The sequence below is a fragment of the Mastacembelus armatus genome, chromosome 5 (assembly GCF_900324485.2).
Source record: "Mastacembelus armatus chromosome 5, fMasArm1.2, whole genome shotgun sequence".
Taxonomy (NCBI): domain Eukaryota; kingdom Metazoa; phylum Chordata; class Actinopteri; order Synbranchiformes; family Mastacembelidae; genus Mastacembelus; species Mastacembelus armatus.
In genome coordinates, this window is record NC_046637.1 from 28,542,989 (window position 1) to 28,559,867 (window position 16,879).

A 16,879-nucleotide genomic window follows, 5' to 3' on the forward strand; every position below is an offset into this window, starting at 1 on the left:
CAGGCACGCTGCGTGACGTCACCGTGGGAGTGTTTCACCGTCGGGAGAAATGAACGGTCATCAGCACAACCCTCTGAGCGCCCATGTAAGTCGGAGCCAGCGCACACACACATTTTATCACCTGTTCTGTGAATGAAATGCGTTTCCGTTTTCCGCCGGTGCACCGGCTCGAGGCTCACGGTCGATCGACGCCGTCTGTGCTGTTGTCGCCGCCCACAGCTACCGTGGGCTGTGGCGGCGAGCTAGGAGCTTAGCCTGCCTGCTAACTGACAGTAAGCGCCTGTTTCACCACCCAGGACCGTCGGGGTGGGCGATGTTCGGGGTGTTTACACGTCTGAAAGCGGTTTAACGCGTCTGCTGTGTGGACTTTGGCAAAGGTTTAACTTTGAGCCAACACCCAGGCCTGATCCGGTGACCAGGACATGCGAAATTAATTCCACATGTCAAGTTAACCAGGATTTTGCCAGACAAAGACGAAACTTGTCGCTAATGTGAACTGGACGAACTGGGAAAGAGAAGGTGTGAAAACCCAGTGACAGGTGGCCCCAGTACCTCAGCCTGAACCGGCTGCTGGAGCTTTGACACCTGTGAGCTAATATTGTCGTGATATATCATTTCAGTGCGATGGCTATAATTTATAATCTGTGCGTTTGATATCCAGACCGAGGGAATGTTTGTCGCATCCGTTTTAATAGTGATATCTGCCGTGGTGGCTACGTGATGAGGCTTTTAGACGGTCACGTATGGTAGGTCTCTGGTGCCAAACATTGGCTGCACATAAAGTAACGTAGCGCTGTGACCTCGCCCCGCACAGCAGCTCCGGTGTGCACCGTAAAGTCAAACGAACGCCCTGCGGCGCACCACGTTAGCTCCGACTGCTAGCTTGCTAACCCTAACCCCTACCCCTAACCCGAACCCGAACCGTAGCCGCTAGAGGAGACAGAAACCATGAAACTGGGGCAGGGATGTGTTTTGACTGTGTCCACCTCAACGGGCAGGACGACGTGGGAACAAAAGTATAAGCTGCATTGACGGATTCAGTAAATATACGGCAGGTTAGCTAGCCAGCTGCTAATTTCATCCTCTTCTTATCTCATGTTGGGCTCTGGTTCTTTGCAGTAATTGATAATAATCGATAATAATAAAAATAATAATTGCTATAGTGTCTCTGCACACAGTTTCCTTTCTGTTTAATTTGTGGGGTTGCACCTGTAGCAGCAGTAATTAAACTGACCATGACCTGTTTTAATGAAAGGTTTATTAATAATAATAATAATAATACTAATGATAATAATAATAAATGATCCAATTAAAGGGAGCTGGTCGGGGTTATTGTCACTGCAGGGCTGCAGTGCACTTTTATGATTGCACCCTTGTGTTCAAACACCCAACAATGTTTGTATTGACTGTTCTTTATCACTTATTGCTGTTTAATTGTCAAACTAAATTCTTTTCTCTCAGCTGAGGCTCTGTAAGACCTGCAGATATTCCTAAGGGGCTATTCAGCACTGTTAATTAACATTACTCAGTTAATTGTGCTGAAAGGCCTTGAGGCCTGTGCGCCACAAAATTAAAACACGTAATTTTGCTATTTCAGTTTCAAAGTCACAAACTATATAAGCTTTTCAAGAAAAAAAAAAAAGACCACAGCGTTTTGTTTAGAGAGTGACAGAAGATGTTTAATGCCTCCTCATTCATGCAAAGTCTATGACAGACTGTGGATATTTCATTAAAAACTTTGACTTCCTGGTTGCTGTCACTAACTCCCCAAATGGCTGAGAAACATAGTACATAAAATATATTGTTGCTTGAAGCCTTTAGTACGGTTGTGTGTAAATGCAGTGTGTTCATGCAGAACCACTATTCTGTGCTGAGTTAACACAAATTATATTTTTGGGTAAGACAAATTTGTGTGTCAGAAGATTTGTCAGTTTAAAATGTTGGTGTTCACACACTGTCTTGGTTGTGTTTTTTATTTTTTGCAGCATGTGATTTTTCTAAATGCCCTTGGAAAGAGCTGACTAAAGTTTGATAGATATCACATTAGATTTCACGTGGGAAAAATTACCCAGAGTGAGTGGCACTGGAAATTCACCTGGAACTGTTCCTGTATTAATTGATCCACAAATCACCTGCAGATGACCACAACTAAAGGTATGTTTGTTTGACGCCTAATGAGTTGAATCTTTCCGTCTCATAATGAAAGCTCATCACATTTGATTTTTTTCATATTTATGATGAACAATACTGCTACTATTACTAAATAAAGTATATAATTGATTAGGTTCATTGAATTTTCTAGTGCATTGCAATGCTTTTTTGTAAATAAAATCACAAGCAAATCATCAACATGTAATTATGACTGATTTAGAAATGCAGACATATCAGAAAAATGCATGTAGGGTTATGCTGTAGCAATGTGTCTTTAGCACAAATTAACTTAAATGCTCCTAGATATGCACAGCGCTCTGTAGATGGGGTGACCTTGGAGCACTGCATGCACACAGAGTGATAGGCAAATGTTGGCTGACCCACTTCACAGAGAACACTTTGCCCTCTGCCTGGAGGAGCCGGACGCCTTTGTATTTTCGCTGCAGGCAAAGGCAATACTTCTGTGTCTGAGTGTAACATTGGTGTCAATTTATTGTTTTGACTTGGAGAAAACCGCTACGGGTTTTTTATAATGTGAAGCTCACTGATAAATACGAACACATAATAGCTATGAAAACCTACACATTATTCTAGGAGTCTGTGAGTGTGGTAACATGGTTTTCTATAATGTTGCAAAAGGTTGAATAAATGAAAATGCAATTTTATCGTCAGCATACTTAGTGTTGTCCTTACAGAGGAAGGATGGTTCATTTTAATAAGCTGTTGATATTTGTTTTATGAAATGAGTAATTGAATGGTAATACAATTTTAAACGTCACATCCAGACATGATGGTAATCAAGAATGTGTGAAAATATTCTTTTCATTATTTAACTGTTCCCTACCACCTACCCTTAAACAAAGTGCTTTCTTATCCAACACTGCAGATGTAACAGCAGGACCAGGACTGAGTCACTGTATCACTAATGGATTTTATAGTGTTTGTTGGTGCCTGATTGTACTGCTGGCTTGTTAAGTAATGCCGATTCCACGAGTCAGCAGAACTGCTGTTTGTCTTCAAGGTAATCAATGTACTACATAGTCAGACCCATCACTTGATGCTTTGGATGTTTTATTTAGAGCTCAGGGAAATTTGTAGCAGAGTGCGGCCTGTAAAACAGCCAGACTGGGTGCTTGAAGAGTAGAGGGAGGGTACAAAGTTAAACTTACTGTGAAAAAATGTTTCCTGTCTTTTTAAAAAGCAACAAGGGTTGTGATAATGTCCCTCAAAATTTGTTTGGTTTTGTGCTTGTCAATAGGGGCAATTCAGCTTTAACTGAACAATGTGAATGTGTGATTTAAAACACAGGCTGTGCAGAAAAATCAAGCTTTCCAAATTTATGTTGTGCTGCGGTTTATGAATGTTGAAATCCAGGACAACGTACAGAGCATGGCCGAACCGTTGGAGCTGTGTGTGTCACACTGAGGTTAAAGTTCACCAATTCCAAAACATAGGCATTTCATCAGTGTGTATTTTAAAATAAATTAATTTGTTAATCCCCAGATAAACATTATAAACAAATTCATAGTTCCCAAAAAATTGTTTGTCTACCTTTTGGGTTTGAGAGTATTAGGATTGTTTTTACCATAGATACTAGATGGTGTCTGTTTAGTTATGTGAGAATTCATGAGAAATGCAGAAATAGATTTTTGTATTAAAGGACAGCATACGTATATGTTGGGTCATTTGGTCTGGAAGAAAAACAGGATTTTTTTAGTACTGCATCCCACTAGTGTGTGCGATGGATGAGCTGTAAAGTGACAGCTCCACAGAGCAGTTCCCAAGCTATATTTTGATGTTTGTTTCTATGGACAGCTGGTATTATTGTTGTAGCAGTGTGTAGAGTCAGTGTCATGTCATGTAAATGTCATGTATGCTATAATGTTTTAGAGTTCCCAAGGCTCATCATGCATCGACCTTCTGCTGGTGTTTACGATTAGGTACATTAGGCCACTGACAGTTACTCAATACTCAGTGCTACATGTCGGAAGGTTTTATGTCTGCTCCTTTACCTATCAATTATTACCAATCATTATTAGTGAGTCTTCAGGTCTGTTTTGTGTTGAGCTGCAATATGTCTATTTTTATTATCCTTTTTTCTTTTCTGTTGTGTGGAGCGTATTATTTAGGTTTTTTTTTTGTATTTCTGCTTCATTTAGCTGGTTCTGTGTTGTGAGTCAGAAGAGGAGAAGCTGAGCTGATGGTAAGTTCTGTCACACTCTCTCACATCCTTCTTTGTTTTCTTTTTCACTGTCTTTTACATGTTGGTAAACCAAAGAGGTTTATGTAAGCTGTCATCTGAGAGCCACAGACTTGGAATGGTCCTTTCATACTCCAGGATTCACCTTGTTAGGAATTGAGATCCCAAAAAGATCTGCTGTCGATCGCTGAACACCTCAGTCAGTTGCGAGTTCGATAACAATCCCTGTCCGTTTAGAAATTCATTTACACTTTTCACACTTTGTAGTGTCTCTTAGCATCATCCACGCACTCTCAGTTATGTTGATTATTGGTTGCTAAAATGAATACTTTCTGAAATGTAATTATTCAACAATCATGGGAGCTTTTTGTACAGCAGGACTCAAATATTATAAAGTGATTTCATAACACAGCCAAAGGCATAAACCCTCAACATGTCTTTATATAACAACCTCTGACATTTCAGAAACTGTTCTCAAATGCTGGTTTATTTTGTAGACCTTGTGTTTTTTGCATTGGGTTGGCACTGTCAGGCGTGCGACATGCTGTTCAGCACCTACTGATTTTATTCGTACTAACATTTTTTAACAAACATAAAGCTTTTTTCAGTATTGATTCTTTTTTTTGCAAGAAGGATTAATTATTGTATTGAATTACAGATTTTTTTTAGATTGAGCTGAAGAGTTGTGGTCATGACTGTGTCAACCCATTTATGTTGCTTGGTGTTGGTTTATATACTGCTGCTCTGTATTATGTTCATCACTGCATGTCATAATTCATTTATTTTCCTTTTGTGGTAGACAAGCATGACATTGAGCCAAGCCACAGATGCATGCCTACTCAAAAGGCCCCACTGAGCGCCATACCCTCTTCTTCCCGGCTTCGAACCAGCCTCTCAGAGAGGCGGGGGGAGGGGTGGTGTTGACGGGTGGTGTTGACGGGGTGTAGCTAGTCCCCTGCACCCCAAGCAAGACCTCACTGTGAAACTGGAGGTCTCTGATGGATCAGGGTAGTAGTGAGCAGAGTCCAGAGGAGCCGGACGTAGGAGGCCGAGCGGAGCCCGAGGTCGGCAGGAGGGCGTCCGAGTCAGAGCACAGCTTGTCCAAAATCACCCATAATGCCCTGGAGAACATGGGAGCGTTAGGCCATGGCCTGAAGCAGTTCTTCCAGCCACAGCGCCGACGCTCCTCCGTTTCCCCACATGACTCCGTCTCGTCCTGTACAAGCGCCCCTCCCTCCGAACCCACTGATGTAGGCTCAGAAGTAGGGGATGCTCCTGCCTCCTCGGCTCTCCCTTTGGATTCTGACAACCCTGCTGCTTCCGCCCCTCCTGCAGCTCTGAGCCGTGTTCTGCAGCAAATCCGAGGTGCTCCACCAATGATGAAGCGAGGGACCAGCCTGCAGAGCCGCCGCAGCAAGGCAGGGGGTGCTGGGGATCCTCCCCAGAAAGGCAGCCCCCAGATCCATCGGCGCAGCACCCACGAGGCCCTGCTGCAGGCTGGACGCCCACGCTCCTCGTCAACCACAGATACACCGAGCAGTCCAGCCCTAGCTGATATGCTGCTGACCTCTGGTTACCACTCCACTGAAGAGCCTGAGAAGGTGAGTGTCTCAATCCTGGCAGGGGGTCCACGGTCAGAAGGAAACCATGGTCACTTGGCAGCACATTATTTACAGAGCAGGAAGAAATTCCAGTCGTGACACTAGTGACTCAGTGTTATGAACACGGCTACAGCAAACAGTTATTTTCTGTTTTATTATTTGATTATTTTCCTGAACTTCAGATATCTTCTTTTATTTATCCTAAAGTTCAAAATTCACAGATGATAAATTTACTATCATGGTAAAAATCCACAAATGTGCTTAGAAATCATTGAAAAAATACTTAATACAAGGAGACACAATGTACTAATGAGAAAAAATCCATTAAGCTGTAAAAATGAAAGCTAAATCTGGCTCATGCACTAATATCTGCAAAACTGCCAAAGCCAATTGAATTGGGGGAATCGTGCTAAAAGGCTGTTAATGGTTTAGATGTGCCTGGATGAACTGGTGACTGAGGAGATGAGCTGTCAGAAGTGGAAGGTCACAGACTGCCTTTGAGTGGTTGGTCACTATGTGCTTCAAGCTTTTCTAGATTTAGCTTGTGCTGTCTGAGTGCATTTAAGGTCTGAGTGCACTTAATGTAATTTGTTTGGGGAAATTTCATGTTCATAGGGATCTGGAAACAATACATTATGTGTGAAATTGTAAAAGGTAGATGCAGTTAGTATGAGAAGAATCTCTGGCAAGATAAATTGGGAGAACGTAGACATGGAATATGGAGGTGATGACACGGCTGTTGCTACTCGGTAGAAGGTGAACTTCTGTATATATCAAGAAAACAAGGTGGACAGCCTTCAGTCAGCAACGAAAATCCTTCTCAGATCATTAATTCTAATTAATGTCTAACAACAATAGATATAAAAAGGAAATTACAAATTTTTTACATGACCAAAATCATCGATATTGATACAGGTAACTACTAATAACTAATGTCATGTATCAGAGAAAAATGATTTATGAAGTGATCGAGTTACTAATAGGAGAATTCTAATATAGTTGGTTATAACTGAATAACAGTTTTTCTAGTATTCTGTGTACAGTAGGTGGACTTGGGCATGTTAGAAAGCCAGACAACTGTTAATAAATAGTAAGTCATGTGAACTTATTGTGTATGTGCATACACACAACAGCAAAGAAACATTAAAAGCATTACGCAAACATACGCTTTTTTCACATTTGTGGCTTTTCTTGTTTATTGTTTTGTTTTTGTTTTTTCAACAGTTGGATCGTTACGATGGATCGGGCCCTGCTGTGTCACCCAATGCCCTGCCCTACGGCGCCGACGGGTACGATGTAGTTGACAGTACCCCCGATCCCCAGCGAACTAAGCAAGCCATCGCCCAGCTACAACAGAAGATCCTCAAACTCACAGAACAAATCAAGATTGAACAAACAGCACGTGACGACAATGTGGCTGAATACCTGAAACTTGCTAATAATGCAGACAAACAGCAAAGTGCACGCATCAAACAAGTGTTTGAGAAGAAGAACCAAAAGTCAGCTCAGACTATTCAGCAATTGCAGAGGAAGCTGGAACACTACCACCGGAAGCTTCGTGAGGTGGAACAGAACGGCATCCCTCGCCAGCCCAAAGATGTTTTCCGAGACATGCACCAGGGCCTGAAAGATGTTGGAGCTAAGGTGTGTTCTTGATACCGAAGCCTTGAGTATCCACTCTCTTAGCATTAATGAAAAGGATTTGCCTGCTTAATGACAAAAGATTTAAGTTTAATAACTTCCTTTCCTGTGAAGTGTAAAATATATTATCTAAATTAGTAGATTTGGTTTGGCCTTCCCTGCCGTTGTTCCAATAGGTACAAGTGAACAGAACTTCATCTGTGGCACTTAAAGAACTCAAAAACTGGTAGAAGTCCGACACATCAGCTGAGTAATAATAATTTTGGAAAAACAGGCTGGTGACAGATGTCTGGGTGTTATTACCACTGTACTGTGGAGATGATGACAGATGTCAGGAATGACCATATACTACTTCCAGATGAGTTGTAAAATAATTTTTGACTAATTTTTGATGTTTATATTTCCGTATTGAGACATCTGCATTTGTTATTGTGGTGGTATGTTAAAAGCCACAGGCCTGTAGCTGTAGGATGGATGTGCAAACTGTTTTCATCTACCAGTCACATAAGCTAATAATGCACCTTTATCACAACTTAACAGAACTTTAATTTAGATCAGCAAGTTTCCTTTTAACCTGATCACATTATACAATTTCCACTTATCACATTTGAGCACTGCTGCTCAAATTGCACCTCACCTGCTGCTAACAGGTAGAAATCCCTGCACATAAATAACAAATAGCTTCCATGTTAGATTTCTCTTAGAATTGTATCCTGGTATCTACAGTATTTGAACTGACTCGAGGATTCCAACCCTCAATACTGTATTAGTAGCACATCAACATTACAAGGATATTAATGGTCTGCAGCAGTAAATCACAACGTTTACGTTAAACCTGATGTCATAACTTACATTTTCATACTGCAATGGCAACTTGACACAGATGGAATATTGACCTGATCCCACTCATTACAGGTGACAGGTGGCCTCTCCAGCATCTCTCAAGCCACTCACTCTGCAGCCGGAGCTGTAGTCTCAAAACCGAGAGAAATCGCTTCCCTCATCCGCAACAAGTTTGGCAGTGCTGATAACATTGCAGCCCTGAAAGATTCTTTAGATGAAGCCCAGGGAGATGAGGTTGTTGGCCCTGGAGGAACGAGGGCTCTTGGGACAGGGCAGCTGCAGTCCAGCCCGAAGTATGGCAGTGATGATGACTGTTCTAGTGCTACGTCTGGCTCTGCAGGAGCCAATAGCACTACTGGAGCCCCCGGAGGCCCCCCGAGCTCCAAGGGAAACACCCTTGATCATGCACAGGCCTCAGGCTTTGACGCTATACTCAATGAAATCCAAGAGCTCCGGGAAAACCAAGGCAGACTTGAGGAGTCCTTTGAAAACTTAAAAGCCCACTATCAACGGGACTACACACTGATCATGGAGGCGCTGCAAGAGGAGCGATACAGGTACCGTGTCATGTCCTACACAGTGTAGCTCAGTAGGACTGTATGAGCAGAACAGCATCGTGTTTGTGACCTGCTGTTGTCACTGTTTTGCAGGTGTGAACGTTTAGAAGAACAACTGAATGACTTGACAGAACTGCATCAGAATGAAATACTGAACTTGAAACAGGAGTTAGCGAGTATGGAGGAGAAGATTGCTTATCAGTCTTATGAAAGAGCGAGGGACATTCAGGTAAGCCTAAACCGAAATGCGCATAATGTTTCTACATTTTCATCACCTATTGCACTGACAGTTTTATGTCTGACCCGCAGGAGGCGCTGGAGGCATGTCAGACACGAATCTCCAAGATGGAGCTGCAGCAGCAGCAACAGCAGGTGGTACAGCTGGAGGGTTTGGAGAATGCCACGGCGCGGACTCTTCTCGGCAAATTAATCAATGTGCTGCTAGCTGTCATGGCAGTCCTTTTGGTGTTTGTGTCCACAGTGGCTAACTGTGTGGTTCCCTTAATGAAAACACGCAGCCGCACGCTTTCTACACTGCTCCTTGTAATCTTCCTTGCCTTCCTCTGGAGGCACTGGGATGCTCTTTCAGAGTATCTGCATCACTTTTTTCTCCACCCCAGATGACAGCCTTTGAGAAACCTGTTTAAATAATGAAGGGACAGAGGGTTTGATGTGTAAAGGCGGGACATTGACCCGCACAGGGAGTTAAATCAGTAGTCCTACCTTTTTGTCTTTTCCTTAAGCAGCTTCTCAAGGATTGCTTCAGAGGTTTGTCACTTTATCACTTTTTGATTGTGTTTTGAGAAGGGTAAGGCACATGAAGAGGTGAAAGGTCCAGTGTTTGATATTGAGTCAGTAGCTTTGGCACAAGCACATACATTATGGGTGAAAGGGGCATAGTTGAAGGAGCAGCTGACAGAACTGCACACTTGATTTGTCTCATCTGAGTGAGTTTGTTTACATGTGAAGAACTTTGCATTGTTTTCTCCACAGAAGAAATTGTAATTCAGAGTTTTATTACTTTATATCTAATTCAAGTGGTAATGTTTTGAAGTCACTGCTAGTTTTAATATAATTGATAGATGGCTTTTTATTTTCTTTTAACTGTAATGAGCTGGAAGTGTTCTGATTATTTAGTTGTCCATTCTGCTTTTGGTAGTTTGGTCTTTCTTCTACTTTTGCCATTCAGGTTTTTCAGTCTGCCCTTTCTTGCCCCTTTACTCAGTTCTTTTAAAATTTCAGCTTGTGTGACCAACACTTTCTCTTCCTGCTCAAACCTTTGCAGAACGGTGTTTGCACGTCTGCTCTGCCGTCAGACATGTCACTGGGTCAGATACTGGCAGGTTCCTGACTTGTTTCTTTCCCATGTGTGAAGTCAACTACACTGGTTTTGCCACAGAAATATTTAGTTTGTCCTCTGGGCCAACTGGATCCGACTGTCCTGGGGTTTTTCCACTGCAAAAGAATAATATATGAACTGAATTAACATACTTGAAGAGCGTTAAAGTGCTCAAAGACTCAGTGCTTCCGTACTGTTTCTATTAGTGACAATGAAATGGTAATACTTTTTAGTTGTTTTTATTTTTTAAAGACAAATAAATTTGCTGTTTTAAACGGTGAAATTCAGTGTAATTGTGTTTCTCTGCAGTTTGGTGACATGAAGTGATCACTTCAACTACAAAAAGCCTTTTGTTGAGTCACTTTGGAATATAATGTTTTTTAACAGCAGACATTTTTAGGTTTTTATTAGAAAACCAGCAGGAAAATCCATCAAACCAGATATAAGCACAATAATGAAGCCCTGTGGTCTCAGCATCAGCTGTTAACGATCCATCCATCCATCCTCTATACCCCCTCAGTCCTAACCAGGGTCCCAGGGACCTGCTGGAGCCTATCCCAGCTCTCTCTGGGTGAAAGGCAGGGGTCCACCCTGGACAGGTCCCCAGTCCATCACAGGGCCACATAGAGACAAACAACCTCACACACTCACACTCACTCCTATGGACAATTTAGAGTCACCAATCAACCTGACATACATGTTTTTGGACTGTGGGAGGAAACCAGAGTACCTGGAGAAAACCCACACAAGCACAGGGAGAACATGCAGACTCCACACAGAAAAGCCCCTGATGGGTTTCAAACCAGGAACCTTCTTGCTGTGAGGCAACAGTGCTGACCACTAATCCACCGTGTCAAGTTGTTTCTCTTAAATACTTTTTGCATGTTTGGTGCATTTTGGACGTAAAAGCAGATTTATTGCCTCAAAACGTCGTAACTTCTGACTCCAGTAACTTCGTTTTGATATTTAAGTTGTAAATTCTGCTCAACACAAGAGAAGAAGCCAAAGGTGAATTATTTTCTCATTAAAACAATGTATTTAAACTGATATTGAACCGTCGCTAGCATTAGCTCTCAGCTAACAGCTAACTAGCTCGTTAGCTGCTAACGTTAAACAGAAACGGTTTGGGTCACTATTAGTTAATATTTATTTCTGGTCGCATAGTTGTGTAACGTGTACTTACAAATTAAACTTCTATGTGGTTTAGTTTGTTAAAGTGCTAAGAGAAAGAAAAGAGAGCAGAAGTGGCTAATTCAAGCTAACCGTGGAAGCTAACGGATTTCTAACGTTGCTGAACGGACCAAATGTGAAACCAGGTATTTTTCTGTTTTTGGCACGATTTTAATTTTAAGTCACGTTAAGTTCAACTTAGTTTATTTGTAGTGGTAACTGGTACAGTATGTGGTTTTGCAAAACTTCGTTTTAACGTTATTCTATATTTTAAAAAACGGTGCTTTTAAACCCACTGTAAACTGTTTTATATAAGATTAGACTTATTATTCAAATAAAAAGCACTTTATACGGAGGCAACTGTCCGGGTCACCGGTTTTATTGGTAAATCCATTTTCTTTATGCTGCTTTATGGACAGAAACACGTTAATTGGTTTTGTTTTATATATAATTGAGTTCAGACAGAATCAGAGGTTGAGATAATGACCTTCTATATAATGTTAACCTCAAACTAGGACTAGCAGATGTCTCATGGTCAGGTTTCCACCTTGACACCATATAATGACTTGACTGTTTAAAGTTTTCATGTGTTGTCTGAGCCTCATCTCACATGGTTTTATTTTTTTGTTACAGTTACAACAGCGAGGAGGTTCAGAGGCCTGAGTGGACGTCTTCTAACCAAATCCTGGCCAGTACAGATGCCAGGAGGCTTTTCTCAAGACACTCAAACTGCAGCCATGGAGTCCAAGCCCAGACAGACGCCCGGTCTCATCTGCCGGTCTGGCAGCTCCAGGAACAGTGCAGCTCTAAATGAAACCCAGGTGCACGAGGTCGTCGGCCCTGGGGGATCAAAGACCCTAGGGACGTGTCCACTTCAGTCCAGCCTGAAGTATGGCAGCGAGGATGATGACTGTTCAAGTACTCCTGCAGGATCCGTTGGTAGACCCTCAGGCTCTACGTCTGACCACACCCTGGCCTCAGGCTTTGACGCTTTACTCGGGGAAATCCAAGAACTCTTTGAAAAACAGGGTCAACTTCAGGAAGACTTTGAAAACCTCAAAGCCCTCTACCAACAAAACTACAACACGACTGTGGAAGTCCTGCAAGAGGAGCGATGCAGGTAGCCCATACTCACAATGCTGCATAGTACTCTGGTTGAAAGACACGAGTAAAGTTTTTGACATTGCTGCTATTATTTTGCAGGTGTGAACTTTTAGACGAACAACTCAATGACTTGACAGAACTGCACCAGAATGAAATTTTGATCTTGAAAGAGGAACTAGCCGGCATGGAGGAGAAAATTACTTATCAGTCCTCTGTAAGAGCAAAGGATATTCATGTAAGCCTGCATGACTAGATTTTCATAGCAAATGTTTTCACATGGCATATCAAGAAAAGAAGGTGTAATTACTATAGTTTAGATTAGACACAGTAGCTCAGTTACACACATACTCTTGAAAAATATTAAAAAGCAATGTGCTCTGCTGAAGCACAATATGTGATAAGTCTTAAAGTAGGTCTATTTTATTTTAAGTTGGCAATAATGTAGGTATTTAAATTTTCCTTAATTAAAATCCTGTTAGCCCACAGCAAATAATTGTACTACTTGTAGTAGCAGTAGTAGGTAGAGGTACACTACAACACAAAGTGTGAAATTATCAGGATGGTTAAAAAAAGTCCTGCATATAATTTTATGCCTTGGGGCTGGTAATTTTATCATGGCTACGACAGGAAAATATCGTGGTAGTGGTCTGTATCTAACAACTGGTGCTCTATACTACATATGAAACTAGATTAGCCTTCACTGACAGTTTTATGTCCGACCTGCAGGTGGCGCTGGAGGCATGTCAGACACGAATCTCCAAGCTGGAGCTGCAGCAGCAACAGGTGGTACATCTGGAGGGTTTGGAGAATGCCAAAGTGCAGACTCTTCTTGGAAGATCAATCAATGTGCTGCTAGCTGTCATGGCAGTCCTTTTGGTGTTTGTGTCCACAGTGGCCAACTGTGTGGTTCCCTTAATGAAGACATCTGGCCGCATATTGGCCACACTGTTTTTTCTAGTTGTCCTCTGTCTCTGGAGGAACTGGGATGCTGTTTTGGAGTATCATTTTCAATTTTTCTGCACTCAGCATCCTGCAAAAGTCAATAAAATGTAGTCAGCCATCATTGTGTCTTAATTCCTGTGGAAATGATTTGACAGTACCCCCTGCCAAAAGCTCTTAAAAACCCTTTTTCATTGGACATGGAAGCCCAAATTCAGAACTATAATCCTTTCCTTTATGAAGACCAGGGTGTTGAAGCTATTATTTTGAAATCTGTTTATGGTAAATTGTGTTGTGGTCCACACCCTGATCAATGTGATCAGGTTAAATTAAATCTGGTGTGTTACAGCTGGGAGAAAAAAAAAAAAGCAATCCTGTTGAATCAGTGCCTTTCAAACAAGGTTGCGTCAGATTTAATTTTTGTGCACTTAACCACAGGTACTGAAAAGTAGGTTCATTATTTCCAGTTTTTTTTAAGTTGCCTTCATGCATTATGTTCAGTAGAAACCTGAAGTGTGTAACATCCTGCTTTATCACCCAATAGTCTGTGCTTCTGTAATGATGTATCTGAGCACCAAATATGTCCCGACATGACAAAAGTTAAGATTGAAATAAAGATTTTATTGAAATACAAAACAGTAAAATTTTAAAGTTTACGCTTCAGCCTTCTTCCCCCGTTTCCCTGTTGTTTTAGAGGCATCACCATCTTTAGCGGCCTTGCTCTGGGACTCCTTTCCTGACTTTGCTCCCTTTGTCTTTGTTGAACCAGAGTTGCTCTTATCTCCTTTCTCTGCAGCTGTTTTACCTTTAGGCTTCTTTGCTGGGGCAACCTTTGAGGTAGCAGCATCTTTTTCCTTGGGCTGTTTGTGAGGCTTTGGGTCCTTTAAAGAAACAAAAAGTCAGCAGTAACCAGAGTTTCGTAAAGTCACGCAGTTCCTAGATGAAGCGTACAGCCATTATCTCACCTTCTGTGACTTGGTCTGGTCATCGGCAGGCTCCTTCTTTGTGGCACCTTTTGAAAAGGTCACATTAATACAGGTACTTTGATTATAGATCATTGGAGCAATTTGCCATTTCTCATACCAGCTTTTTTAGGCTTCTTGGCTTCATCCTTGGCCGGTTTTGGAGCTTCTTGCACATTAGGATCCGTGTTTTCAGTTTTTTTCTTTGACTCCTTCACTTTGGGTGCAAGCTGAAGACAGACAATCCAAAAAAAAAAAAAAAAACCCAAATTAATAGTTATTTTTCGGTTGAGCTGTAAACTTGACGTCTTACCCTAAATTTCCCCACTGCTCCTGTAGCGACACTCGAGCTGGCAGGCCGGACTAACGTGCCGTTCTCGAGTCCTTTTTTCAGGGCTCTTCGGACCAAGTGCTTCAACCTTAAAACATCCACTGAAGGGTATTTTTGTTTAATATAATTTTGTATCGCTTGGGAAGAAACTCCTTTCCGCGAATCCAACTCTTTAAGAGCCTCTTTCACCATAATGGTCGTGGACGGACGCTGCGCTGCCAGTTTGCGCAGAGCTTGAACATCTAGAGAGCAAACAAACGCAGGAAAATAAATAAGGAGAGAAAACACTGGCAGCTTTAGAAACCGCACCGATGTTCTGTAATAACGACTTTCTGATTTATTGGCGTTTACGCACAGACCTGGATTTGTCTCCGCTTTCTTGACCACCGGGGCTTCGCTGGACGACGGCGCAGGCGGATCAGCAGTGTCTGCTGCTGGTTTTTTAGGAGGCATTATCGAGGACAAAGACAAAAAACAGCAGGTTGCGGGAAGATACAAGGACGTTATAGTCACGTCTTCTCCGCTGCCTCCTTTATATAGTTACTTCCGGTAGATTGAGCTCAGGTGTCGCGCATCGCAGCAGGTGCAGCCAATTAGGCCAAATACATTTAGTATGAATTTATAATACATTTACATTTACTCAGAGCAGGAATTACAGCCTTAGGCTTTTCGAAAAATACTGCACAATTAAATTGTAGTACCAGTTAAACTGCGATCTGCAGCACATTTTCAATTTTATGTGTTTAATTAAATAAATAAATGTGGGTAACTAAGTCTAAGTCTATGGCCTCAGTCTGAATGTAACTCAGCAACACCTCACACTGGCGTCAGAAAGTATCTTACACACTTTATTGTGTAGCTGACACACATTGACATAGATCATTTATGGCATTTTGTTTCCAAGTGGCCATGACATAAGTGGGATAATGTCGAGACTGTGACCCTTTTGACTGAAATATAGACACTACTTTAAGTTGTAGACACTATTTTAAGTTAGAAATACCAGTGTGTGGTAATAACAGACTTGGTTAAATACTTTGCATCCACTGAGTATTTTTATAAAGTGTGTGTCTGTTCTCTGGCCTGTTTGTGTGGTTCACTTTTTGTGCTTGCTGTGGTTTTCCTGAGAGCAAGTGCCATAAAACCACGTCTATGCAGGAGAAAGTGCATGAACAGGATTCAGTCAGACCAGTGCAGGTACATTATTCAGCTCCATCATGGCTCAGCACCTGCTGTTAGTCGTCCTCATGTGTAAGTTAAACCTCGTCTTTCTCTGTTGATGTGGGCTGGTACGCACCATGAGAGGGGCATTTTATTTCTGATTAACATGGAATGTCATTGCATTATGTGTTGTTATCAGTGTGTTTATTACACTTTGACATCAGGTTGACAGAAGCTCAACATTAGTAGTTTAAATCTTAAGTTGTTGCATTAATTTCCCTTTTTAACACATTTTTTCTTCAACAGATTCGTTTTCTAAAATCAAAGCACAAGGTCAGACTTGATTATTTTCATCACTGTGTGGGCAGTTTAGTGAAGTTTGCTATGACTATTTTGTAAATGTATGTAAATATACATAGAACATATTAGTTTCCTGTTCTTAATGTTGTTTTACTATTAGTAATACTAGTAAATATGAAATCTAACATATTTACCTTTATATCTTCAGCTGTTCCTCCACCTAAACTGGCAGTGAGTCCACTGGTGATCACAGGGACAGACTCAGTCACAGTGAACTGTCAGACTCCATCGTCTGTGTCTCAGTGTTATTTCTACATTGGGAGGGAAACTCCTGCCCAAAGCTTCTCCTGTCTGCAGACACTGACAGGGACTGAGCTGCTGTTGATGTCACGTCAGAGCTCACCTGCTGAGGTTGAAGTGAGATGTTTTTACCTTGATATCTATCAGTCTCCACAGAGTAACATGGCCTCTATCACCATAGGAAGTGAGTAAATATTACTGCTCTGTGCTATTGTTGGGCTTTAACTACAGTATCAGTACAAACAACAATGTGGTTTTAAAATAAACCATGGGAACAGTT

At 41.7% G+C, this 16,879-nt stretch overlaps 2 protein-coding genes across 8 annotated transcripts; one reads left to right on the forward strand and one right to left on the reverse strand.

Moving 5' to 3' along the window:
* Positions 1-12,315, forward strand: tmcc1b (transmembrane and coiled-coil domain family 1b). Of its 7 annotated transcripts, none has more exons than XM_026306498.2 (9): positions 1-85; positions 1,986-2,154; positions 4,311-4,354; positions 5,151-5,952; positions 7,177-7,596; positions 8,509-8,993; positions 9,087-9,222; positions 9,303-9,365; positions 12,136-12,315. In XM_026306498.2, the coding sequence occupies exons 4-9, from the start codon at positions 5,350-5,352 to the stop codon at positions 12,163-12,165; spliced, it is 1,737 nt and encodes a 578-aa protein (XP_026162283.1). In that variant the 5' UTR covers positions 1-85; positions 1,986-2,154; positions 4,311-4,354; positions 5,151-5,349; the 3' UTR covers positions 12,166-12,315. The 7 variants fall into 7 exon arrangements, with proteins under 7 accessions (XP_026162283.1, XP_026162280.1, XP_026162284.1 ...); XM_026306495.1 differs by lacking the exon at positions 12,136-12,315 and adding an exon at positions 3,038-3,172 and having other exon boundaries at positions 9,303-10,615; XM_026306499.1 differs by lacking the exon at positions 12,136-12,315 and adding an exon at positions 3,038-3,172 and having other exon boundaries at positions 5,687-5,952; positions 9,303-10,615.
* A 1,883-nt stretch (positions 12,316-14,198) lies between these two features.
* On the reverse strand, positions 14,199-15,346 carry h1m (linker histone H1M). The gene is made up of 5 exons (XM_026306527.2): positions 15,198-15,346; positions 14,821-15,080; positions 14,629-14,737; positions 14,511-14,557; positions 14,199-14,426 (listed from the first exon to the last, which is right to left on the reverse strand). Exons 1-5 carry the CDS (start codon positions 15,289-15,291, stop codon positions 14,199-14,201), a joined length of 738 nt encoding a protein of 245 aa, XP_026162312.1. The 5' UTR covers positions 15,292-15,346.
* Between the last annotated feature and the right edge of the window lie 1,533 nt (positions 15,347-16,879).